Below are 25891 nucleotides of genomic sequence, written 5' to 3'. Positions count from 1 at the left end.
CTGTGCTTTGAGTTAGTCTACATTTACACTGTTCCCTAAAACAGGGGTGAATCAATGTGAAAGACAATCATGTCCCCCTTTGCAAAGCTGGAAATGTCCAAGGCCCATTTGATGAGCTTGAATATGAAATATTAGATCTCGCCTGGCATACACAAGTGACATAAATCAATTCAACTGAGACACAGCAGTCTATATTGAAAAAATATTGAGAGCCTTCTTCCCTCCACCATGATCAAAACTAACTGATTTAAACATGTTGATTGCCAGGAGGATTCAAACTTATTTTGGTGCCAGAGTCTTAACCACTTCGTCCGTCCGTCCGTCCGTCTCCTCCCCCCCCCCCCCCCCCCCCCCATACACCCACCTCAAATTATATATACAAAATGACAGCTCATTCGCCACCACATAATGGAGGCATTAAGTTGCAGACAGACAGACAGACATAATGAGACTGTTAAATGTTTAAGCTTCTGAACAAGAAAGTCCCCATGTGAGTTCTGTTTGCAAATGAAGGTCTTTTTGTCCAAAAGCTTAAATGTTTAGCTGTGTCCATTGTGCCTGCCTGCAACTCAATGTCTCTAGAACTAATGGCCTATCGCTTACCTGTATCAAATCATCAGTCTCCAGGTCAACAGCAGCCGTAGCCTCATCAAGAATCAACACCTTTGTCTTTCGCAGAAGGGCTCTGGCCAAGCAAACCAGCTGGCGTTGCCCAACACTGAAACCACAAATTTGACTCATTATTTCATATTTTACTGCAGGAAAATATTTGTAATTTACAGTGAAATCCCTATGAAAGGTTAGTAAATTCTGAAGCTTTGTTACGAAGTAACAAAGAACAATGACCAAATATCGTGGTGTAAAAGTGTATCTTTGAGTAAAAACCAATATATTCAGAATTAAAATTTAGTAAGCTTTCCAGGTCACGAGCAAACTATCCATGGATTAATTAATATGTTAAACTGGTCAATTTTTTAATAATATTATTTATTCGATGAAATCATGTTTGTAGACTGAACAACACAATTTGCAACCTCTTTCACATTATTGTGTGCATATGAGGAGTAGTCATCAGGTTTCACATTATCACCTGAAAACAATACAGATACAAAATTTATTTTTTGTTTGTTTGTAGGTAAATGTTTGCAGTCATCGTAAACACTCAAATTCCCATGCCATATTACTATAGCACACTCCTTGAGGAGCCAAAATAAAATCGTGCATCCCACTAATAAAGTGAGGCACTGTGGGGAAATTCATTTTCTGCACCTGAAGGGGAACAATGCTGCACCAATGCCTATCAAGTTGGTGGAAGTGTGTACTAACAATCTGCCACCATGTGACACATTGGTTAGGGGGTACAGATTCTTCTAGCATTGTCAAATGAGCCTCAAAGCAGAGGACCATCTTTTTCTGAATAAATGGGAACTGGAATAGAAATGCAAGGGCCTTGTGCATGAAGATCAGCAGGTCAAGATCACAGTGATAGCGGGAAAAGTGAAAATCAATCCTATATCACTTTTCACTTTGTACAGTTCCTTGAAGAAACGATATGTCACTGCCTGCTAGGTCTTGCAACTTCTCACACTATCTCAAGAAGCCCACCAAACCAAAACAGCAACAGAAATGTTGCAACAGTATCCGGCCAATCCACATGACTTCTTAGGCATCTAACCAACACAGACGAGTGGGGAAGAGAAAAGATCACACTAAGCAGTGTAAACCAGTGCATTTACTGCCAAAAATGGCAAAGACCCAACCACATGGGGTAAAGTGATGCTGAATGATTTTTGAGTCAGTAAGGACGCAGCATTAACTAATTATGTTCATAATATGCTAAATGACACAGGAGCATATTCCAGAACCTCCTGACACTGTTGCATGGGGCTGTCAGGATGAAGTGTTGCACGAAGTTGCTCGAGACGATGTTTATGTTCCACAACAATCCCCAGTATATTCTGCACAGAACAGACACATGCTGCTGCTTTGGGCTACTACATTTTCAATCACTAACATAGCAGGCTGTGTCTGCTCTCTCTTTCTATTGATGAAGATATGACTGCATTGTAGGCATTTCAAGAATGATTACAAGGTTATTTTCGAAATGAAATCTTTCCAGCACAGCTTAAATGCAGACTTCTGTGACCGTCAAGTATGTGCAAACCACCATTTTTGGCGTGAACATGTCTCACTGGAGGGTGAATATGTGGAGAAGTTCCACAGTTGCAGCTTGAGTTTTTTCTTCGTGGTAATTACAACTTCCCTGACTACTCCTTGGAAACACAGCTGCTTATTATTACTGCCAATTTTTTATGGTTTAAACTATCACAATGACTACTATAGTTACAGTGTGGATGTTTCAAGAAAAATTATAAAATAGTTTTCCATTTTACCTGAGATTTTCACCACCTTCAGTAACCTCGTGGTTGAGGCCTGCAGCACAACCTTTCACAAAAGCCTTCAAATGAGCCTGTTCAAGTGCACGCCATACCTCCTCATCTGAATGCTTCTTGAAAGGATCGAGATTGAGACGTAGTGTCCCAGAAAATAAAACTGGATCTTGAGGGATGATAGTGAGACGTGACCGCAGAGCGTGTAATCCCAGCTTAGTTACACTGACATTATCAATTTCAATTGAGCCACCAGCTGGTTCTATGATGCGGAACAGTGCTAATGTCAGTGAAGACTTGCCTGCTCCAGTTCTGCCCACTATACCGACCTTAAACAGGAAAATTAGAACACTTAGAAAATTAGGCATTTTTTTTCTTTTTTACAAATGGCATAAATTTCAACAGCATAAATTTCAAATATTTGCAACATTATTAATGTTCACATACAATACTAAACAACAATCATTTTTCAATGTACTTGACAAGCCACCATATAGTGCAAGGTGGAGGATAGACCTACAAACATTTCCTTTCCAATTCCACTCACAAGCAAAGTGACGGAAAAAAAGATTTTCTACAAGTATCTGTTTGAGTCCCAGCTTCTAACATGGAAAATGACCATTAACACTGGGGGCAGTAGAATCAATCTGCAGTCTGCTTCAAATACCAGTTCTCTAAATTTCTGCAACAGTGACTCACAAAAAGAACATTGTTTCCCCACAAGAATTCACAAATTGTCTCCCTAAGACTTGTTTGCCAATCAAACCTACTGGTGACAATTCTAACAGCACTCCTCCCACTGTTTTCCTTCCGCTAAACCTATTAGGTGTCCCAAACACTCGAAAGTCTTGTATAGTGATTAACTACACTTTCCCAAATTCCACCCCCACCGCAAAAAAGTAAACAAATAAATAAAAGAAATAAAAAATAAAAAAATTATATATATATATCTCAAACAAGTCTAGCATTCACCTTCCCCACTACGCCTGATGCACTCATTCCATTTCGCCATTTCGTACTGTTTTCTACGGAAACCATTTCAGTGAAAAATAAATAAATAAAAATAAAAAATCCAAGAGTAGAGTCTCTCAGAAAATACAAGGTAACAGGTTTAACACAGAATTTTGGTGTCATTTAAATTCATTTACTATCTCAAATGGGTTGCCATACATCAACAAACAAAAAATAATGATTAATCATTAACAGTTCAGTTATAGAGAGTTGGGAACATAATCTATGCTATCATTAAGTATCATTTTACGTATCTTAAAATTAACTAGATGCAATCTAAGTAGCGTCAAATGTTGTTCTAGGAATATGGAATCTGCCCGTTGCTCTCCACCCATGATTTGTAGGATAGCACATGAGAAAAGAGAAAGCCGAGTTTCATACAACGAGAGAGGCTTTCTAGATCTGTACCGATTTGTTGTCCTCTAGCCATCCCTGCTTAGCCATTTTGCACTTCCTGTCTATCTCATTTTTGAGACATTTGTATTTCTTTTTGCCTGCTTCATTTACTGCACTTTTATATTTTCTCCTTTCATCAATTAATTCAATATTTCTTCTGTTACCCAAGGATTTCTACTAGCCCTTGTCTTTTTACCTACTTGATCCTCTGCTGCCTTCACTACTCCATCCCTCAGAGCTACCCATTCTTCTTCTACTGTACCTCTTTCCTCCTTCCTCTCAATTGTTCCCTTATGCTCTCCCTGAAACTCTGTACAACCTCTAGTTTAGTCAGTGTATTCAGGTCCCATCTCCTTAAATTCCCACCTTTTTGCAGTTTCTTCAGTCTTAATCTACAATTGGGGAGGAGTTTGTGGCTCAACTTGACAAGAAGAAGGGACCAGTAGGTAGGACATGTTCTAAGGCATCAAGGGATCACAAATTTAGTATTGGAGGGCAGAGTGTGTGTGTGTGTGTGTGTGTGTGTGTGTGTGTGTGTGTGTGTGTGTGTGTGTGTGTGTGTGTGTGTGTGGTGGGGGGGGGGGTTAAAACCCTAGTGGGAGACCAAGAGAAAAATACACTAAACAGATTCAGAAGGGTGTAGGTTGCATTAAGTACTGGGAGATGAAGCTTGCACAGGATATGGTAGCGTGGAGAGCTGCATCAAACCAGTCTCAGGACTGAAGACCACCACCACAACAACAACAACGGATTTATTGAAATAAGCATTTAAGTATGGAGGTAGTGCTGCAGATTACTCTCTGTAAAATCAAATTGCGATTCTATCTGGACCTATTGAATTATTTGTTTTCAACTTCTCTGTGCCAAGAAATCCTATTTCTACGTCCTCCATGCGAGAGTCTGCGCAACAGTCTGATGGCCGTATTTTTGTATGATCCTTCTGGATGAATGATTCCTTAAATGGGAACTTTTAAACTTCATATTCCCTTTCACTGTTTTTTCTAACCTAGTCCAGTTACCAAAAGACTAGATCGTAGCCTTCAGCCCAGTTAGTGACTTTGCGTAGGACTGCAATTTTCTTGGTGTCAATACAAGATCTTTCACTAATGTATGACAGCAGACATTTTAGCATGCTTTGTGGATTTATTTTCTGAATTTGATTATTACATGCCAGAGGATCTTTTCCATTCTTAATCCACTTAATTAGCACATACTTTTCATAGTACAATTTACAATCCATTAAAACTTTGTCCATAATTCTTCTACATCATAATTCTTCTACATCTATCATATTGGAACTAAATAATGTTTGTTCACTGTCTAAATGGGACACTAACAACTGTTTATCTCCTTTTTCTGGCATAAGTACCTTCCTAGCCTTTTCAATGGATATATTAATTTTAGTATCATGATCACACTGAAGACAACTAGATCACTCATCCCTGTATCTATACAGACACTGTTGATAATGTCAGGCCTGTTTGTAGCTACATGGTTTAAAATATTTCCATGGCATGTGGGTTGGGCAATTAGTTGTTCAGGACCGTTTTTAGAAAACGGTGTTTAAAAGTACTTAACAAGGCTGCCTGTCCATAACATCTGCACTGAATCCATGGACGTACTAGTCCATACGCCATAGAATGAAGTTGCCCCCACCTAATACATGCAGTATGTAGCATGTAGCATGTAGACATTCCTTGAATGATTCCACTACTGTTACAGTAGACACCCAGGCCTGCTACTCATTTCCAGATAACTTCACAGTCAAACTTCATTTCAACCTCGACAGGCACTACATTTTTGTCGACAGCATTGAACACTCCCCTCCATTGGCTTCTAATCTGTCTATTGTATACATGTTCAATGCCTGGCTAAATACTTTGTAACCTTCTACTTCAGGTTTCAGCCAGCCCTGATTCCAAAAATAATTGGAGCGTGCCACCTTATCTGGAGGAAAGTGAGTTTAAGAACATTGTTGTTGTTGTTGTTGTTGTTGTTGTTGTTGTCTTCAGTCCTGAGACTGGTTTGATGCAGCTCTCCATGCTACTGTATCCTGTGCAAGCTTCTTCATCTCACAGTACCTACTGCAACCTACATCCTTCTGAATCTGCTTAGTGTAGTCATCTCTTTGTCTCCCTCTATGATTTTTACCCTCCACGCTGTTCTCCAATACTAAATTGGTGATCCCTCGATGCATCAGAGCATGTCCTACCAACCGATCCCTTCTTCTGGTCAAGTTGTGCACAAACTTCTCCCCAATCCTATTTAATACTTCCTCATTAGTTATGTGATCTACCCATCTAATCTTCAGCATTCTTCTGTAGCACCACATTTCGAAAGCTGCTTTTCTCGTCTTGTCCAAACTATTTATCGTCCATGTTTCACTTCCATACTTTGCTACATTCCATACAAATACTTTCAGAAATGACTTCCTGACACTTAAATCTATACTCGATGTTAACAAATTTCTCTTCTACAGAAACGCTTTCGTTGCCATTGCCAGTCTACATTTTATATCCTCTCTACTTCGACCATCATCAGTTATTTTGCTCCCCAAATAGCAAAACTCCTTTACTACTGTAAGTGTCATTTCCTAATCTAATTCCCTCAGCATCACCCAACTCAGTTCGACTACACTCCATTATCCTCGTTTTGCTTTTGTTGGTGTTCATCTTATATCCTCCTTTCAAGACACTGTCCATTCCATTCAACTGCTCTTTCAAGTCCTTTGCTGTCTCTGTGAATCTGTCATCGGTGAACCTCAAAGTTTTTATTTCTTCTCCATGGACTTTAATACCTACTCCGAAATTTTGTTTTGTTTCCTTTACTGCTTGCTCAATATACAGATTGAATCACATCGGGGATAGGCTACAACCCTGTCTCACTCCCTTCCCAACCACTGCCTCCCTTTCATGCCCCTTGACTCTTAAAGAACATTGTCACAAATACTTGAACAATCTACTGTTAAAATTCTGATAGTCAAAGTGCGTCTACTTTGTACATGTAACGATTTTTCTCTCTGCATATCAACTGGCGAGCATTTATCAGAGGATGCCTAGCCTAAGAAACCACCATGTGGACTCTTAAAGTACTATGCTACTTGAGTAGTTGCTTCCTTTGTGTAGCAGAACTGCTGACCTGTCAAGGGGAGTACAAAAATTCTCCACTCCATGATACAGGTGCAGAAATCTGCTGCCATGACGTTCACAGAATCTATGAAGAATCTGGCTGAGATCCTCCTCCCCTCCTCTCAGCTACAAACCGAAGGACCCCGATCGACTGTTGATTCAGTGATGCAAATTGTGAGCTCTGCTTGCACTCTATGAGTGAGGCCAGCAGTCTTCACCACTTCCACCAGCCAAGCATACGACTGGGCATGTCCTCAGAATCCAAGTGACACGTATCCTGACATGGTCAAGAACAGTGACCACTGCATTCTACACCCTCAGGCACAACGTCCTCCCTTCTATGAAGGAGCCCGCTGGCCCACATACCAAATACAAATTGGAATCATTTCCAGCCCTGGACAATATTTCCCTATGGGACTCCATAACAGCCTAACATTGCTAACTAGTTAACTGATACTACGGTGACTGCTTCAAGCGGGACAATCACCTCTGCAGAGAGAGAGAGAGAGAGAGAGAGAGAGAGAGAGAGAGAGAGAGAGAGAGAGAGAGAGAGAGAGAGAGAGAGAGAATTTTCACTAGCAAAAGAGTAAGAGCTCAAAAGCTAGTGTCAATACCATTTTTGTAAGACTGATACTAGATATAGTTGAAACCTGCAGTTCCTTAAACTTGGCTAACTTCTAGGCCACTGAATACTATGTGTGGAAAAACAGTTCTAGAGCCACATTTTCACAGTACGTGTTTTGTTGTAGCAACATTAAATGCACACTAATAACATTTCCTGGGAAAGCAGCAGAAAGAGAAAGGAGAAGGATTAGCACTTAGTGCTACATATTAACACATACCCAGGAACAAGCCCTGACTTCTTACAATGCTTTCTGTATTTAGAAATATGTCAAACTTTATGTACAGTATGGTCTTCTCTCCTACTTCCTGACAATTATTTTGTGTTCTTTTTCCATTATCTTGTCTTATTTTTATTGTTATGCATTCAAGAAAGGTGGTATTGTGAATTCTCTTACTGGATTGAATATTGGCACTACACAATGGTCTTACAAACTGTTGGAAGAGTTTTAACATACACACACATCTACATGTAAGTTCCACTTGAAGCTAGGGAAACAAACTGTTATTAGGACCTTGCAAGCTTAAACAACAATAACAACTGAGATGAAGCAGGTGTCCCAGAGGTTGAGTTTGAGGTTTTTACCATTTTCTTGATACAGGTTATTAAACCAAGAATATTTCTTTCAATACTGTTAATTGATTTCTGTATTGTATCCCATCACACAATGATGTCTCCATGAGCAATCAGTACCCTCACTCCAGTAATTCTGACTTGTGACTGGGGGCAGTCACATAATACCCATGTGATCAAGGACCGACCTGTTCTGAGGAGGAAGGTAAGCCTCCCATTTTTCTCATAACAAGTAGGTCACTTTGCCTATGTTGTGAGTGACATTCCACTCTAGTCAGGCCACCACTCCTCCTGCTCCTGCTCCTGCTCCTGCACCTCCCCCCTCCCCCCCCCCCCCCCCCCCCCCAAAAAAAAGTTTCTCTTTCTTCCCTAAAGAAAGTACTCATTGTTCTGAAAGCTAGGAACCCTGTAATGAAGTTTTTGTGTACTTCTGTCTTGGCAGAAGTTTTGTCACAGGAAAATGAATATTGACTGATTTTTTCACTTGTTCCCGATTTTGCCAAATGCTTATTATTTTTTTAAATATAAAAGACCCACAAAAATAAATAAATCTGTTACAATAATCTAAAAAGTAAAAATAAAAGTTATTAATATCTCACAAACAGGAAAAATGGGATTTTTACCTTTTCTCCTCCAGACACACTGAATGTAATTCCATGCAATACCAAATCGAGGCCCTCCCTGTAGCGCACTTTGTAGTCTTTGAACTGCACTTCCCCTTTTGAAGGCCAGTCATTAGGTGGTTGTGTTGAAGGTACTTCCCACGGTGCTTCCTGAAATCAGGATTATTCTTTCAGTATATATCAATACTAAGTTTCAGAACATCGGAGTAGGCTGTATGACAGCTTTGAGCATACCTGAGGAGTCTCGCCATATTCTTTTATTCTTTCCACTGCCACAATATTTGTCTCTACATCTGACGTCATTCTTACCAACCAGTTTAGAGTTTGTGTTACCTGTAATGATGACAAGAATATTTTATCAACATACATAAAAATATTTTTTCAGTTCACAGTAGTATCTGTACATATTCAAAACGGCTAAGTTACAAAAAAGGTATGGCAGCCTTCGTATAAAATTGTTGTGCAAAAATTATTATACAATTACAAATGAGAACATGAGATACCATTGAATTTCCTTTCCATTCAAAGTCAAATGCTTTTGAAGTTTATTGAAGCAGCAAAAGCACTAAAATGTAAATTAAATTTTGCATCAAATGATTCCCTTCCATGCGTCTGAAACAGTAGATGGGAAATTACAGTTCTCGTTTGTTAATACTGTTTTACATCAAGTAGGAGTCCACAGAATTGTTCTGCAGTGAAATCTACATACATGCGATTCAGCTTAGATTAACAAATTTGTACTACATACTCTGTTGCATTTTTTCTGCCTCCTTTCATACACTGCTATTTCAGGAAGGCAGATCCATACTGGGATTAGACCACACCCCTACCAATAAGGAACATTCACATGATCAGACAAGAAAATACTGATGTCAAGGACTGCGAATGATTATGTTACAGTGATGAGGAGTGTGTCTTGTACTCTGTTCATGAGATAAAAGGCTTCTATGAAAAGGTTTCTACTAACTCAATGCTTGGTGATGAGACAGCCGAGCACAACAGCACAGGGCATGGGTTGAAAATATCTTAAGAACAAAGACAGATTGAGGCTGTCGCTAAGGATGATTCCAAGAGGCTCTATATTTTCCAACTCATGCAGTGACCTATGTTGTTATCTCCATTGAAGCACCCGCACTAACAACAACTACAGCAAGTTCCTAATTATGTCTGTTAATGCTGAGTTAGCATGCGCCTCACTGAGATGTGTGCCCTTCCAGTACAGTCCAGTTTCATCATCCATTTTCCGAGCTTTACCCTCATCTCCATGGTGTCAGCATGTTTATTATTGGATTTGGCAGTGTTTGTGTAGAGGGTGGCCATATGCTCTTGCTGCCTCCATCCTTCTGCCTCTTGCGACAGAATTTGTCTCTACCAACTGCCCACACTTCTTGTTATCCACAAGAAAGTTTGCAAACCCTGTTCAGATGTTTCTGAATTGTGCAACTGATGTGGGACGTGGGTATCAGCCCATTATTCACCTAGGCAGATGTGAGAACTGTCTAAAACCACATCTAGGCTGGCCATCACATCGCCCATATTGTTACCCTCCCAGGTGTGTGTGGTCAAGGCTTGACACACCTCCCCAAACCATGCCAACATGGTAACCCTTATAGCTATCCAGGCTGATGCAGTCCAGTTTCATCAGATATGTAAACAAGTTACAGGAGAAGGCTGTTCTGTTTGATTTAAGTGAAGAATGTACTGCAAAAAGGATCAGCCGTCACTTTGTTTACTCTAATTATCTTGCCTTGAAAAGCAGTTTCTTGAATTCCATAGCAATGTTTAAACTAAGTAAGCCATCCTGATTAGGCATTAAATTTTCTATCTACCTTCAGAGTTTCACAGAACTCACCTGCTTTCTCTTTTAATACCAGACCATTGCTCTCTTCTGCTGTAATCACAAGTGCATTGCTTCATCTAGTTCTTCGTAAGTTGAAGTTTTGCAACACTTACGTTGTAACAGTGTGATACCACTGTCAGTTTTGAATATGAAATGTTATATCTTTTCATCTCTCACTGCACGAGATCCTGTGAGCTGAGAATATTTTACAGCACATTCACTCTCTTCTAGTTTATCTACAACTTCTGATTTACTTTTGATCATTAGAAAATGTTGATGTTTATCTATCATTGTTCTAGCATAATAAACCAAGTTAATTCTCTTTGTCAGTGACCCAGTTTAGAAGCTATGCTATTACTGAAATGTGTTGGCAGTAGGAAAGTAGCACTGACACTGCATTCCTCCTGGCAATGTTCCAACTTCAGCAAACATATGGACAGAAAACTGGTTGCTGATTTGTTACAAGGCAAAAAACAGAAAATGTGTCAGTGATGTCTGAAGGTAGGAGTGGGGTCCACATCATCTTCCAACAATAAAACATGAGCTACACACATACAAGTGCATTCTAAATGACATTTGTTTTAATTGTACACAAAGCTTCAGCCTTTATCATCACTGTCATCATCGTTTAACAGTACACAGGTACTCTGTGAACTGAGTACTCTACACCTGGATGCTCTGGAGTTTGCTGTGGTGGTTAGTCACATTTGTCAGGAGTTTTACACATTAATAGTCCACAAAGTCACCCGTTTGGCTATGTCATCATCAAAATCACTGCTTATTTCATATTGTGACACTCACAGCATTGATTTGTTGGTATTTTTCATATATATATATATATATATATATATATATATATATATATATATATATATATATATATATATATATATATATATATGACGATGTAAATAAAACAGAAAGAAACTTCCACATGGGAAAAATATATTAAAAATAAAGATTCCAAGACTTACCAAGCGGGAAAGCGCCGGCAGACAGGCACATGAACAAAACACACAAACACACACACAGAATTACAAGCTTTCGCAACTGGCAGTTGCTTCGTCAGGAAGGAAGGAAGGAGAGGGAAAAATGAAAGGGTGTGGGTTTTAAGGGAGAGGGTAAGGAGTCATTCCAATCCCGGGAGCGGAAAGACTTCCCTTAGGGGAAAAAAAAAAAAAGGACAGGTGTACACTCGCACACACACACACACATATCCATCCGCACATACACAGACACAAGCAGACATATTTAAAGGCAAAGAGTTAAGGGCAGAGATGTCAGTCGAGGCGGAAGTACAGAGGCAAAGAAGTTGTTGAAAGACAGGTGAGGTATGAGCGGCGGCAACTTGAAATTAGCGGAGGTTGAGGCCTGGCGGATATCGAGAAGAGAGGATATACTGAAGGGCGAGTTCCCATCTCCGGAGTTCGGATAGGTTGGTGTTGGTGGGAAGTATCCAGATAACTCGGACGGTGTAACACTGTGCCAAGATGTGCTGGCCGTGCATCAAGGCATGTTTAGCCACAGGGTGATCCTCATTACCAACAAACACTGTCTGCCTGTGTCCATTCATGCGAATGGACAGTTTGTTGCTGGTCATTCTCACATAGAAAGCATCACAGTGCAGGCAGGTCAGTTGGTAAATCACGTGGGTGCTTTCACATGTGGCTCTCCCTTTGATTGTGTACACCTTCCGGGTTACAGGACTGGAGTAGGTGGTGGTGGGAGGGTGCATAGGACAGGTTTTACACCGGGGGCGGTTGCAAGGGTAGGAGCCAGAGGGTAGGGGAGGTGGTTTGGGGATTTCATAGGGATGAACCAAGAGGTTACGAAGGTTAGGTGGACGGCGGAAAGACACTCTTGGTGGAGTGGGGAGGATTTCATGAAGGATGGATCTCATTTCGGGGCAGGATTTTAGGAAGTCGTATCCCTGCTGGAGAGCCACATTCAAGGTCTGATCCAGTCCTGGGAAGTATTCTGTTACAAGTGGGGCACTTTTGGGGTTCTTCTGTGAGAGGTTCTGGGTTTGAGGGGATGAGGAAGTGGCTCTGGTTATCTGCTTCTGTACCAGGTTGGGAGGGTAGTTGCGGGATGCGAAAGCTGTTTTCAGGTTGTTGGTGTAATGGTCGAGGGATTCAGGACTGGAGCAGATTCGTTTGCCACGAAGGCCTAGGCTGTAGGGAAGGGACCGTTTGATATGGAATGGGTGGCAGCTGTCATAATGGAGGTACTGTTGCTTGTTGGTGGGTTTGATGTGGACGGATGTGTGCAGCTGGCCATTGGACAGATGGAGGTCAACATCTAGGAAAGTGGCATGGGATTTGGAGTAGGACCAGGTGAATCTAATGGAACCAAAGGAGTTGAGGTTGGAGAGGAAATTCTGGAGTTGTTCTTCACTGTGAGTCCAGATCATGAAGATGTCATCAATAAATCTGTACCAAACTTTGGGTTGGCAGGCTTGGGTAACCAAGAAGGCTTCCTCTAAGTGACCCATAAATAGGTTGGCATACGAGGGGGCCATCCTGGTACCCATGGCTGTTCCCTTTAATTGTTGGTATGTCGCGCACACACACACACACACACACACACACACACACACACACACACACACACACACACACACACCCATCCGCACATACACAGACACAAGCAGACATATTACAAATGCGTGTGCGTGTGCGTGTGCGTGTGCGTGTGCGTGTGCGTGTGCGTGTGCGTGTGCGTGTGCGTGTGCGTGTGCGTGTGCGTGTGCGTGTGCGTACCTGTCCTTTTTTTCCCCTAAGGGAAGTCTTTCCGCTCCCGGGATTGGAATGACTCCTTACCCTCTCCCTTAAAACCCACATCCTTTCGTCTTTCCCTCTCCTTCCTGAAGAAGCAACCATCGGTTGCGAAAGCTAGTAATTCTCAACACTAAAAGCCTTTCACATTCTGCTGAATTATGAAGGCCATTTCATTATCCTTCCAAGTATTCCAAGATTTGCTGTTTTCTTGGTACATGTGTCCAGCACCAATTTGGAGTAGTCTCTGTCTGATAGGATCTTCCTACTCTGATGTTCATGAGCTTTATTTTCTTAATACTGATTTTGCTTTTCATGCATGAATTATTCACATGGACAACAGAGTGTAGGTGCAGATGGAGACATTTTATCCATTTGATAAAGAAAGCTGACCGGATGCTGTCTTACATTCCATTGCCTTTGTAGGAATAGACAGCAACCTAAAACTAAATTTTTTTAGTTGCTGAACACTTTGCTTGCAAAAACTGTCTACTGATTTGCACATAGCAAACCCGACTAAATACTGGCTCAAATTTCTGCACTTCATTTCAGTAACACTGACATGCCGTCATACAGCACAAATGTAACTAACTACAAAAAACTTAACTGCAGAGTAATAAAAACAAAATGTTTATAACTTTTAATGTTTCGATGTAATGTGGAAAATCCTGTTGGTTTCTTTACAACATCAGGTCATTAAGTCTCAATTTGTTTTTGGTCCTTAGAAGAAAATGTTTTAACACTGCTTTTTTGCGTGTTAACTCTTTCTGTACCTTTCCTATGTCTTCAATTTTCTTCACTTGTTCCTAGCTTTAGTGTCACTCTTCAACAATGCTTGGGTCACACTTATTTCTGCCAAATCTTAATTCTTTTAAGCACTTGTTTGCATCACCCATTAATCTGTCAACAATTAGTGTTTTCTCCTTTTCTTCTTCTTTCACTTTCTCCAATGCCTGTTCAATATTACCTTCTTTAAGGAGAGATTTATAATCTTTTGGTTCCAAAAATCAATTTTTTTTTAAATTGCGTTTTTGGATCCATAAAAGTTTTAAGATCCATAGAAGTGTGTGTGTTATTAGCGGTTGAACAAAAAAACTGCACCTGCCTGAAATCTGCCTTTTTCACGCACCAAAAAGTAGATAAATTTGAGAAACAAGATCATGTCCTATATTTTCACAATTTTTGGAATGCTTTATAGATAATGTGTATATTACATGTGTCAACATCACACAACTGTTTTCCTCACAGAATTACAGAATCATTCACTAGGTGATTCAGTTTGGTAACAACATAACCTGTCAATAGCTTTGAACGAGAAAGTGGCATATTATACCATAATATATTATATTATTAGAGTGAATATCATCAGCAGCGGCTTTACTAACGAAGAATGTCTGTAGAGGTCATGTAGCAACCATTTGTTTGGAATCAGTGCAATATTTAACCACTAGTAAAGCATGGTATTATTCCACTTTGCCATTATTGGAAACATGTAGTGACATTTCAGAAAAAAATGTCTAGTGTTGACAGAGAAAAACTCTTCACACTGCCAATGCTTTCTGGTCAGTTGCGCATATGTTAAATGCCGAACACGTGCTGCCTCATGATAAGCCAACCAAAGCACTCACTCTCACTCTCAGGTGCAATAACACTGTGGTTGACTAACACAGTTTGAAGCTCTTTCAACTGCATTTGCAGATCCATGAAAACAAAGAGAAATGTGCTCCTCCAACATCTTCCAGCAAATGCTTTTTTTTAAGATATGAAGCTAAAGCATTGCACACTAAATATGTTGCCTCTGCTGTTGAAATGCTGAACTCAGAAGGAACACTTCCAGGAAACATTTCCTAAACATGTTCCTTTGATATTTTCATAAGCTGGCTGAATAGCAAAGGTCCTTCTAACCACTTTCAAGAACAAGATTATCTGTGCCCTAGAAACAGCTTGTCATCAGAATGAAGCCAAATTTATAGTGTAAGTCTAGGGGGTTAAGTCAGACCATCACAGTTCAGGATTGCCACAAGTTTCCCGAAGTGAAATTCCCCGATATTTCCCTGATTCCCAGACAAGTTTTAGCATTTGTCCCTGACAAATTTTTAGATATCAAGGTGAAGTTAAGTTATAAGTTGGCGATCTCCCTTTGCAGCTATGTTACCAGAAACAGCAGTGCAAATGAGGAAATATCTAAAAAAAAAAAAAAAAAAAAAAAAAAAAGAAAGAAAAGAAAAAAAAATGCAAGCAGATGGCATTTCCTGATGTGAGCAAAAATCTTAAGTAATAACATCAACATCTTTCGTAATGGACTTTTTTTCATGGAGGAAGCAAGCTAAATGAACTGCACATTTCATGAAGACCACTGATACTATTTCATTTAAATAAAATAAAACACATTCACTGACAAAAATTAGAATTTCCTTGGAATCACAAGACAGATCTAAAATACCTTCTCTGATTCTAGAAACAACCCCACCAAAAAGGTAAGCCTCTTGAAAGAAGTGTACAAGGCAGGGAAGAACTGTAGGTGATTTCCAACAAATTTTGGTTATTACCCACTGTGTTATATCCATTATTTTACAGGTATTTTCTGATTTTTCTTTCAGTAAATATATGAGTACATAGTGGACGAACCCCCAGCTAATGACAATTTTCTTCTTCGTATCATCCATGCTCGCTTACATATGAATTACTTTTGAAATGCCAACATGTACTAGAACAAATAAAATTTCTGTAAAACACCACACTGCATGATGTACTTTTGGTTACACAGTCGCAGTTCCTGAAATTCATCGCCGATGACTTGCTGAGGAGCATCGAAGTACTGGATCCATGAATAAACCATGAAAATCTGCTCCATTATGCCCCCCCCCCCCCCAAAAAAAAAAGAAAAAAAACAAAAAAAACAAAAAAAACAACCACACACCCACACACACACACACACACACACACACACACACACACACACACACACACACACACACACACACACACACACACAGAGAGAGAGAGAGAGAGAGAACTTGTGCACACATGACCGCTGTCCCTGGCCACTGTGTCTATAGTCGCTGAAATCAGATCCAAACAAACTAATACTCATTCTTCCCTGCCTCTCCTCCGCAGCTGCTAGGCTAGTGGCAAGAAGTGGTGGTAGCACTGACTGCAAGCTGAGGGGAATGGAAGGAAGGAGAGAAGCAGTAGTAATAAGGGAGTAGGGAAGCAGCACATGGCCTCAACTGCACCCAGCCACTGGCAATGCATGACACCTCAGTAGACAAACCATTTCCTCTACTGAGACAAAAAACAAGATCTTTTCCAGTGTTTTTTCCAAATATTGTTGCATGTGCTTTCAAGTAGAAACATCTTTCTTTACTGCTCTAATGGCCCAATACATTGAAAATTTGAGACATCTTCAGATTTTTCAAATGTCTTCATGTTTTCAATCACTTCACATCACCTGAATAGCATTCCCAGCTCTGGTGCAGAAAGTTATTTACACATAAAAATATGTATTGTACAATGCCATCAAACTATATATTAATAAAATAAGAAACCTCTAAAAACCTTACGTAATTTTAAAAACGCTTGATAAAATACTGACTTTACAGACTACAACTCAAAAATGCAGACCAAAACTGGCCTATTTGAAAAATATTAACTGTTACTGATTGTACTGATGATTTTCCATTCCTGTGTTTAGTTTCAATCATGTTTGTTTCTTAAATTCCTTACTGGCATCAGCATGAGTTCTTTGGCAAACAAAGTGAAGTACCCAGAAGACATGACTGGATGTCAATAAAACTTCTTCGAACATGAACACACCATAGGCATGATTAAGAGTTGGAACTCTGCACGGTAAGGAAAACAGCTACCAGGGAGTATTGCATTGTGTTGTTGGTGTTTAGTGTTGTTACCAGACGTGATATGGTTCATACACTAAAGAGCCAAAGAAGCTGGTACACCTGCCTAATACCCGTGTAGGTTCCCGCGAGCACGCAGAAGTGCCGCAACACAAAGTGGCATGGATCACATTAATGTCTGAAGTACTGCTGGAGGGAATGGACACCATGAATCCTACAAGCCTCTCCATAAATCCGTAAGAGTATGATGGGGTGGGGATATCTTATGAACAGCATGTTGTAAGGCATTCCAGATATGCTCAGTAATGTTCATGTCTGGGGAGTTTGGTGGCAAACAGAAATGTTTAAACTCGGAATAGTGTTCCTGGAGCCACTCTGTAGCAATTATGGACATATGGGAGTGTCACATTGTCCTGCTGGAATTCCCCAAGTCTGTCAGAACGCACAACGGACATGAATGGATGCAGGTTATCGGATAGAATGCTTATGTATGTGTCACTTGTCAGAATCTTATCTAGACATATAAGGGATCCCATATCACTTCAACTGCACATGCCCCACACCATTACGGAGCCTCTGAGAGCTGGAACAGTCTCCTGCTGACATGCAGGGTCCAGAGATTCCTGAGGTTGTCTCCATACCTGTACACGTCCATCCATTTGATACAATTTGAAATGAGACTCATCCGACCACACAACATGTTTCCAGTCATCAACACTTCAGTGTCACTGCTGACATGCCCAGGGTCAGTGCAAAGCTTTGCATTGTCCAGTCATCAAGGGTACACGAGTGGAGATTTGGCTCCGATGACGGATTGATGTTTCGTTTAATGGTTCACACACTGACACTTTTTGATGGCCCAGCTCTGAAATATGCATCAATTTGTGAAAGGATTGCACTTCTGTCACATTAAACGATTCTCTTCAGTTCTCTTTGGTCTCATTCTTGCAAGACTCCAACCGCAGCGATGTTGGTACACTCACGAAATGATCGCACAGGAAAATCGCCACCTCATCACTACCTCGGAGATGATGTGTCATCACTCATGTGCCAACTGAAACACCACGTTCAAACTCGCTTAAATCTTCATAACCTGCTATCACCAGTAACCAATCTAACTACTGCACAAGACACTTGTCTTATGTAGGCATTGGCAACCACAGCGCCACATTCTGCCTGTTTACATATCTCAGCATCTGAATACACATGCCTGTACCAGTTTCTTTCATGCTTCAGTGTCTGAGGCATGAACCACATCATATTTTTAATGACTATTGTGAAGGGGACAGGGATACCTTGTACTTGCACGAGACAGTGTTACCAGACATTTGAAAGCGGTCGCTCATTGGATCTTCATTTGGTGGACTTGTCGAATCGTGCAAATTCGAATTTGTAGGGGACTTTGATGTGACAGTGATCCAATGTTGGAGGACAGTGTGGGAACACGAGGAAAGACATACTCATTGTCAAGATATACATTGCAAGGTTATCCCAAACAAACACACTCTCAAAGTTTGTCACTAAGTGTGTGACACTAACAGTGTCTGCAAGAACATAGAACAATAATGGAAACTGCCTGTTTTATTGGATGTCAGTGAGGCCACATGGTGTATCTCCTTTGTCCAATACATGTGTTGGGAAACTGGTTATTGAGTTACTGGTGACCAAAGAATAACCCAACAAAACAAATGCCACAATCAACTGCAGACACCAAGGTGAGTAAAAATGCACATTTGATGTAAACTAGACACCCAGGAGTCACTACACAGAATTCCTTTCATACCTCCCTAACACACAATTTTTTGGACCCATGTTCATATGAACTTTTTGTAATGTTTTGATGCTAAAATAAATCACAAAATTTTTTTATACTTCCTGTACTTTATCAAAGGCTTATTATTTAGTTAGGTACAATCCCACTTCCCACTTGTTTCCATCCAGAGATTACAGCTTTTTTCCATCTGCCAATAATCCTTTCTGATTGTTGTGTTCCTCTTTCTTTCCTTGCATTACTTGCATATGAGGCAGCTCAAACAACATCACTTTCATATAGTGTTAAAAAAATTCACCGGAATTAAGTTTTATCAGTAAACAAAAGAATAGAGTTAATTTCCTAAAATAGTGCTAGGCACATACCTGGAGTGCATAGCTGACAGACAGTCCCACTATTCCAGCATTTATGGAATCACGACCCAAAACCGCAAACAGTGATGAAAATAGTATTATTAAATTGCCAATCATCTCTAATCTGACAGCAAGCCACCTGAAACAGCACACAAAATGTTTTAATTGATGAAAATAAGCACACAGGCAGGGAAGTAAGAGCACAATCAAATAATGATCATATCATTTCATTCATGGACAAGAAAAACAAAGATTTCTATGCCATTAACTTTGCCACTTTCCTGAACAAGGGTATACTACACACTACAATGAAGTGTACTGGTCAAAACAGTAATAGTATATATATAGAAAACACAATGAACACTTATGTGCCGCATAGTATAATTTCCTCCTCAGATGCTCAAAAATAAAAGAATCCTTCAATAAATAAGTGCCCCACAATTTTTTTCTCAAAATACATTTGTTTTATGAAGAGTTAGAATATGGTGACAGTATTAAACACCACAATTTTTAAGTGTACTATCTTCTTACTTGGTTTCCATCATGTGAAAGCTCTCATTCTATGCTCACAATCTTTTTTTTTATTGTGTGACTTACATTATCATGTTTGAAGTGTACACACTATTTTCCTGTCTTTAAATTACATAAACAGATGGAGTTCAGTGTGTGTCAGGTCTGGGCTACAAGGGGAAGAGGCAATGATGTCCAACCCAATTTGATGACATGTTCCTGGGTTCTGAGACTTGTGTTTGGGTGTTTATTATGTATTAGCATGATTTCTTGTTTGATTCTTGTCAGACTGAACACAAAAGAAACTATCCCTCAGTTCACTTAAGCCTCTGAATTAATGGTTACCTTTTGGCAACACATCCACGACCCGAAAGACTGTCATCATGACTTTGCCAGCAGAGGGAAACTTCTTACATCTCTTCATTCTTGGTGATTGCAGGTGATGCCACTCCAGTGGCTGGATTTATTTTTTTGGTTCAAAGCAATGTAACCACTTTCCATAAGGCTTCACCAGTGGCCCCAATTTGCTTTAATATTTCAAATAAAATTACTTTTTCTTTGCATCTTGTCATCTGTTGGGAGCATTCATGGAACCAGCATTGCTCACATCTTTGAATGTCCAAGAATCTGAACCACTGCATATGCATTTCCAAAGCTCGCTGATAGCTGTAAAGCCAATTGTCGAGTTGGGATGCTACGGTCTGTACCAATAATGGCACCCACACAGTTCACTCTGCTGGGAGCAGTGTCTGTGACAGGACACCTCAAATGGGACCACTCATGGAGCTATGTTTCTGTTTTTCTTGATGATTATCAATTGCTAAACCATACTGGATCATTAGCATATACTGCACAAAAATGTATATGGATGTTCATTACAGTTTATTTTCCCCACACTAAAGAATTTAGTCAAAGTACACCTGGTAATTAGTGCCTTGTGCAGACACCATTTTGATAGATAAGGCCGTGCCTGGTGTTTGAAAGTTCACACATATGCACAAAAAACATGAAATATGAAGCACTTAAAATGTGAACTTTCCTATTTATGAAAGAGAGAGAGAGAGAGAGAGAGAGAGAGAGAGAGAGAGAGAGAGAGAGAGAGAGAGGCTTTATTTATTGAATGACTGTCATAAAATAAATAAATAAAAAAATCCTGTATAATGGGTTACAGTGGGCATTCACAACTGTTACCTTATTTTTGGGCATAATTTTCATTTGAAAGTTGCAAAAAATGTTACATGTGATTACACTGATAAAACACAATAATATAAGTAAAAACATAATGCTGGAACAACTTGTGTGGAACATAAATAATATATTAGTTGACCATGATATTACTGCACCTGTGAGAGATCACTTCAGTCTGCTAAAATATCATGATAAAATCTGGCAATAAAGATATCCAATGTTGGAAATCCACTGAAGAAATAACTAGGGACAAGATAAACCTATGACTCCTCACGAGTTTTCAGCCATTAACTAAAGGCAAAAATTTGAATTTTTGGGCAGGTACATTCTTCAGTTTTTGAGAGGTGTATTAAAATTAAATCTCCATACCAGTACGGATTTTTATACATCACTAAATTTTAAAAAGTCAATATGATTTTTTAATTTTGCTTTACAATGAGCTGGAACATGATGTACATAATTTTATTATGACTAGGTGGTGTCTCATACCTCCCACAAAGCATACCCCAAGTTTTTCATATCATTAATGAATGAATTGAAGTCTCATCCTTCTTTCCCAACCATCATTTCTTTGGTGGTATATACCTGGATCCTGATAAATGGCACCACAACTTTTATAATATCTTTAATCATAGATCTGTATCTTGTATTTAAGGTTCACTTTGAGCACTCCATTTCATATATTTCATTCTGCACAGCAATTTTAACCACACATCTCCTCTGCTCTATGTCCTTTCATGGTCACTCAAGCAACTGCAGTTAGCAGTTTATAGTCTCCAGGAGCTCACTGCATGACCATCTATGTTCTATCACAATTCCACAATATATCACCCTTTGTAATTGTAAAGCTGAGACATTGTCTCCACTGTAACTTGACCTGTCTGCATAACAATAGTTACTATTCCATTAGAAGCAGATTCCCTTCAAAACTAAGCTAAAGATTTTGGAATTCTTCATGAGCATATAAAATTGTACTGAAAATTTAATTACTAATGGTCACTGTCCTTATATTCAGAAAAAGTCATATGGACACTATACTCACTTTTGCAGGATGAGTACTAATTAATGGCAATTCTTTTACAGCTCTGATTTGCCTGACTGATCAGCTAAAGTCAGACAGTACAATACTGATCAGACTTCACTAGATTAGCAGTGTCAGAGAGCTGTTTCGTTAAAATAAATTATGAACAACATTGAATGAGCCGTAACCACATCTCCCTCTTTATTCAAACAACAAGGAGCTCTCAACAGTGCAACTTTTAGAATAAGGTATCACAGAGTTCCGTAACAACTCAACAGTTTGGAAACTTCCACAAAGAAGGAACAAACGGGTTATCTGCGATAAAAAGAAAAGGATACGTTACTACTACTCACTGTAAAGATGACATGTTGAGTTGCAGACAGGCACAAGAAGAGATCATTATTGATTTAGCTTTCAACACTCACTCACTCAAATGCAACTGGCACACTGAACAAAAGCAGCTGTCTGGAAGGGATAGGGATATGACGGTACAGGTGGGTGGAGAGAACAGCAGTGTCTGGAGGAACATGCAGAGACTAGAGGGAGTTATGAAGACTGCCATGTGCAGTATTCAGAGGTATGAAGGTGTGTATGAGCGTGTGCCAACCCATACGGATCCTCTCCCCCACTGCCAAATTTTCTGAACAGCACAGTTGGGAGTTATCCTTACAAAATCATCTCCACTCCCTAAACTATCCTGGCTTCAACCAACTATCCCCACACCATCAGCCCAACACTTTAAGCCTCCTCTGTCCTATCACCTCCTCCCTATTCACATTCCCCCACCCTCATTTCCTGTTAGCAGTCTAGTCCTTTTATGCTATGCCAGACAGCATTCTTCTCTCTTCCCTCCAGACACGAACTCTGAAAAATTCTGTTATGTTTACCATATGGTGATAGCAATATGATTTAAGGAGTATGAGCAAGGTGAGTGAATATGCAGTAATTATCTAGTTACCCTAAGTAACTATCACAAGCAGTGGAGGTTAAGCCCCAACCTGCAGAAAACTTAAGTATGTTTCCACCTGAGCAACTGCACAACAAGTAGGGAACTCAACACATTCTTTTTGTGGTACAAAGAAAAAAAACACAGTCTGTTCCCAAAAGATCTTTGCTTGTACCTAGTTCACTTACTCACCTTTAGAAAACACCTTGAATCCACAGAACAAAAATTGAAAGCCAGAAACAGTTTGATTAGACAACTTGCTGGAATGAGCTACGGAGGGTAAGTTCAATTTAGGTTTTAGCCATAGCATCTTGCATAACTGTTGTGAACATTACCCATTTGCTTCAAAACCTCTTTTTATGTTTACAATACATGTTTGTAAAGTCTACCTGGTGGTCAGCGACAGCAGTCACATGTGTGCTATCCATGCTTGCATGAATGTGTTTGTGTGTTTTTTTGTGTTACAAGCAGCTCTCATTTATAGCAGCCCTTTTGTTGAGCCTGTCTGTGACTCAACATTTCCTCTACATGGTGAGTAGAAATCTACCCCTTTCATAATACTGTCATACTGTCATTGTTCCATCCTCGATTTTCCACTGATTAAGAAACAAGGTTGAACTGTTTCAGTACTTCTTAGATCAAAAGTTAGATATCAACGCATTTGTATAAGAAAATGGAATGAATGAGAGAACATGAAAATGGAACAAATGGCACATATTATCTTGAGATCTACAGTCATAAGTTGTATTTGTGAATCTACCTTAAGGTGTGGAACATGCTTTCTTCAGAAAATATTTGGGGAGAAAGGGTACTTTAAGAGCCTTGTGTATTTAGAATGAATACTATATAATTACTTAAACAGGTAACAAAATTAACGGAAACTGTCCCAGGATGTAATAAATATATAAAAACAGAGCCAAAGGTGTTATTATTTAATTGACCAGTATAATTTCAATATTTACAAAATAATGGTTTAATCATACCTGTTTGCAATAATGCTGGGATAATAACATACTTGATTCACATCCACCTTATTCTCATTTTCTCGGATGAACCGCTGCTGCACACCATATGCTCGGATGGTTGAAGCACCTACATCAATATCAGATGAACATGGAATTACATACAGAATCTACTAAATAAAAACTCATGCACAACAATTTTGGAGGGGGGGAGGCTGAATATTATATAACCTATATGAGAATAAGGGTGGAGGTAAGTGTAAGGAAGGTGCCAGCTAGGACTGAGGTCAAAAAATCTGTGGGACAATGTCATATCCCAAATAAAAATTAATAATCACACATAACTTACAGCTGAGATGACAGACAATGTGGCTTTACTCTGGATGGCCTGCATCTGATGGGATAAAATATAAGAGTGACAGAAGAGGAATAACATGTGCTGAATAAATGAATACACCTTTCACAGTGAAATGATCAATTTGATAAGTGGATGCAAACAAGACTACTGAAGGACAGATTAGAAAACTCAACAACAACAACAACAACAACAACAACAACAACAGCCAACTACCCACTGGAATAAAAGGGGAAGAGCCAGCCACTCTGCAACACACTAAAATCTTCAGCCTTAGGGCAGAGTCCATACATACCACAAAATTTTAAAATCTTGACCACAATCCTCACATAATCAAATAAAAAAAGATGGAAGCCACTTCTAAAAGCACTTCTGCCAGCTTGTCACACAATAAAATGCACTCACATAAAATATGGTGTACACCACAGGCATCATAGGTTGGTGTCCTCTCACTGGAGTAAAAAGGGTTATGTTAGAGGAAGTGCCCAATTCAGAGGCAGGTCATATACGGGCAACCAGCTTTGGGACCTCCAAAGCTGGGCAGTTGGTTTCACTAGCCCCAGCTTATTGTGTGTCAATGGCAGCCATTCCTCCTCCCATAACTGCACAGATCTGTGATCCACCAACAAAATGACAGACTGCAGAGGACTAGCACATTTAGTAACATTACATTCTCTGCAGGCTTCATTGGCAGCTCTGCCTGCCTGCCTGTCCATTCCTTAAAATCCCCACATGCCTTGGTATCCAGCAGAATGAAGCTTCCTTGTCCTGCCACTGCAGAAAGTACAGTTTGTTCTATATAAGTTGGACCAATTTCTCTGTTGATTACACATGCTGCAATGATTGTAGATCACATGGAAGACCTGTAAAACCAGAGCAGACAAGTTCAGTCTGCTCCCCATGAATTGTGGCTACAACATTTTAAAATGCTGTGTGCTTCCAGAGCAAGACTTTTAGGTCCCCAAGGTGCAGCAACCACTTACGATTCAAGACAAATGTGAGGCCCAGAAACTACACCAAACCCTTAAAATTAAGAAACTATCCCTCATTTACAAATGAGGAAAGTGTAAAATTGAATGGGAACTGTTAAAAAAGTCCCTAAGAATAACAAAAGACAGAAGCTGCCAACAAACAACGAACACTGGACAGAACATAGGACATTTAACATTGGACAAGATAATATTAATAGCTATGGAAAAGACAGTAGGATTTAAAACATGGGAAGACATACTCGAAATCTGCATTCAGGAAACTGCCCAGTGATTATATGCCACCAAGTAGTATTGTAGGCCTTCTCGGTGTCATAAAAGCTGCCCAGATGGTGATGTCAGTGCAGGATAGCCTGTTGTATAGCTGCTTCAAAGAGAACCAGGTTATCAAATGTGGAGTGATACCTCCTGAAACTGCACTTTAAGTGGCTAAGGTGGGCGCATCGGTACCTCCCAAGCTTTAAAAGGGGAGTTAAAATGCCCTGTCACCACGAGTAAGAAAAGTGACCTGCGCACAATTCAGGTTAACATGAGCTGCGTCTGAGGTAGAATCCAGCTCTCACATCGAGAAGGGACTGTTTT

General features: G+C 39.8%; 1 protein-coding gene across 4 annotated transcripts in view; it reads right to left on the bottom strand.

The window, feature by feature from the left end:
• The window catches only part of LOC126277931 (multidrug resistance-associated protein 1), a 342566-nt gene that overhangs the window by 10511 nt on the left and 306164 nt on the right, over positions 1–25891 (bottom strand). For all 4 annotated transcript variants that reach the window (XM_049977512.1, XM_049977511.1, XM_049977509.1 and 1 more), the window contains exons 25-30: positions 23987–24095; positions 19351–19477; positions 8978–9076; positions 8744–8893; positions 2394–2719; positions 604–718 (exon numbers count right to left, since the gene is read on the bottom strand). In XM_049977512.1, the coding sequence (XP_049833469.1) occupies positions 604–718; positions 2394–2719; positions 8744–8893; positions 8978–9076; positions 19351–19477; positions 23987–24095 (926 nt within the window). The remainder of the gene's footprint in view (positions 1–603; positions 719–2393; positions 2720–8743; positions 8894–8977; positions 9077–19350; positions 19478–23986; positions 24096–25891) is intronic.

This window comes from Schistocerca gregaria, chromosome 6, assembly GCF_023897955.1.
Source record: "Schistocerca gregaria isolate iqSchGreg1 chromosome 6, iqSchGreg1.2, whole genome shotgun sequence".
NCBI lineage: Eukaryota > Metazoa > Arthropoda > Insecta > Orthoptera > Acrididae > Schistocerca > Schistocerca gregaria.
This window is presented reverse-complemented; position numbering and strand designations above follow the sequence as displayed.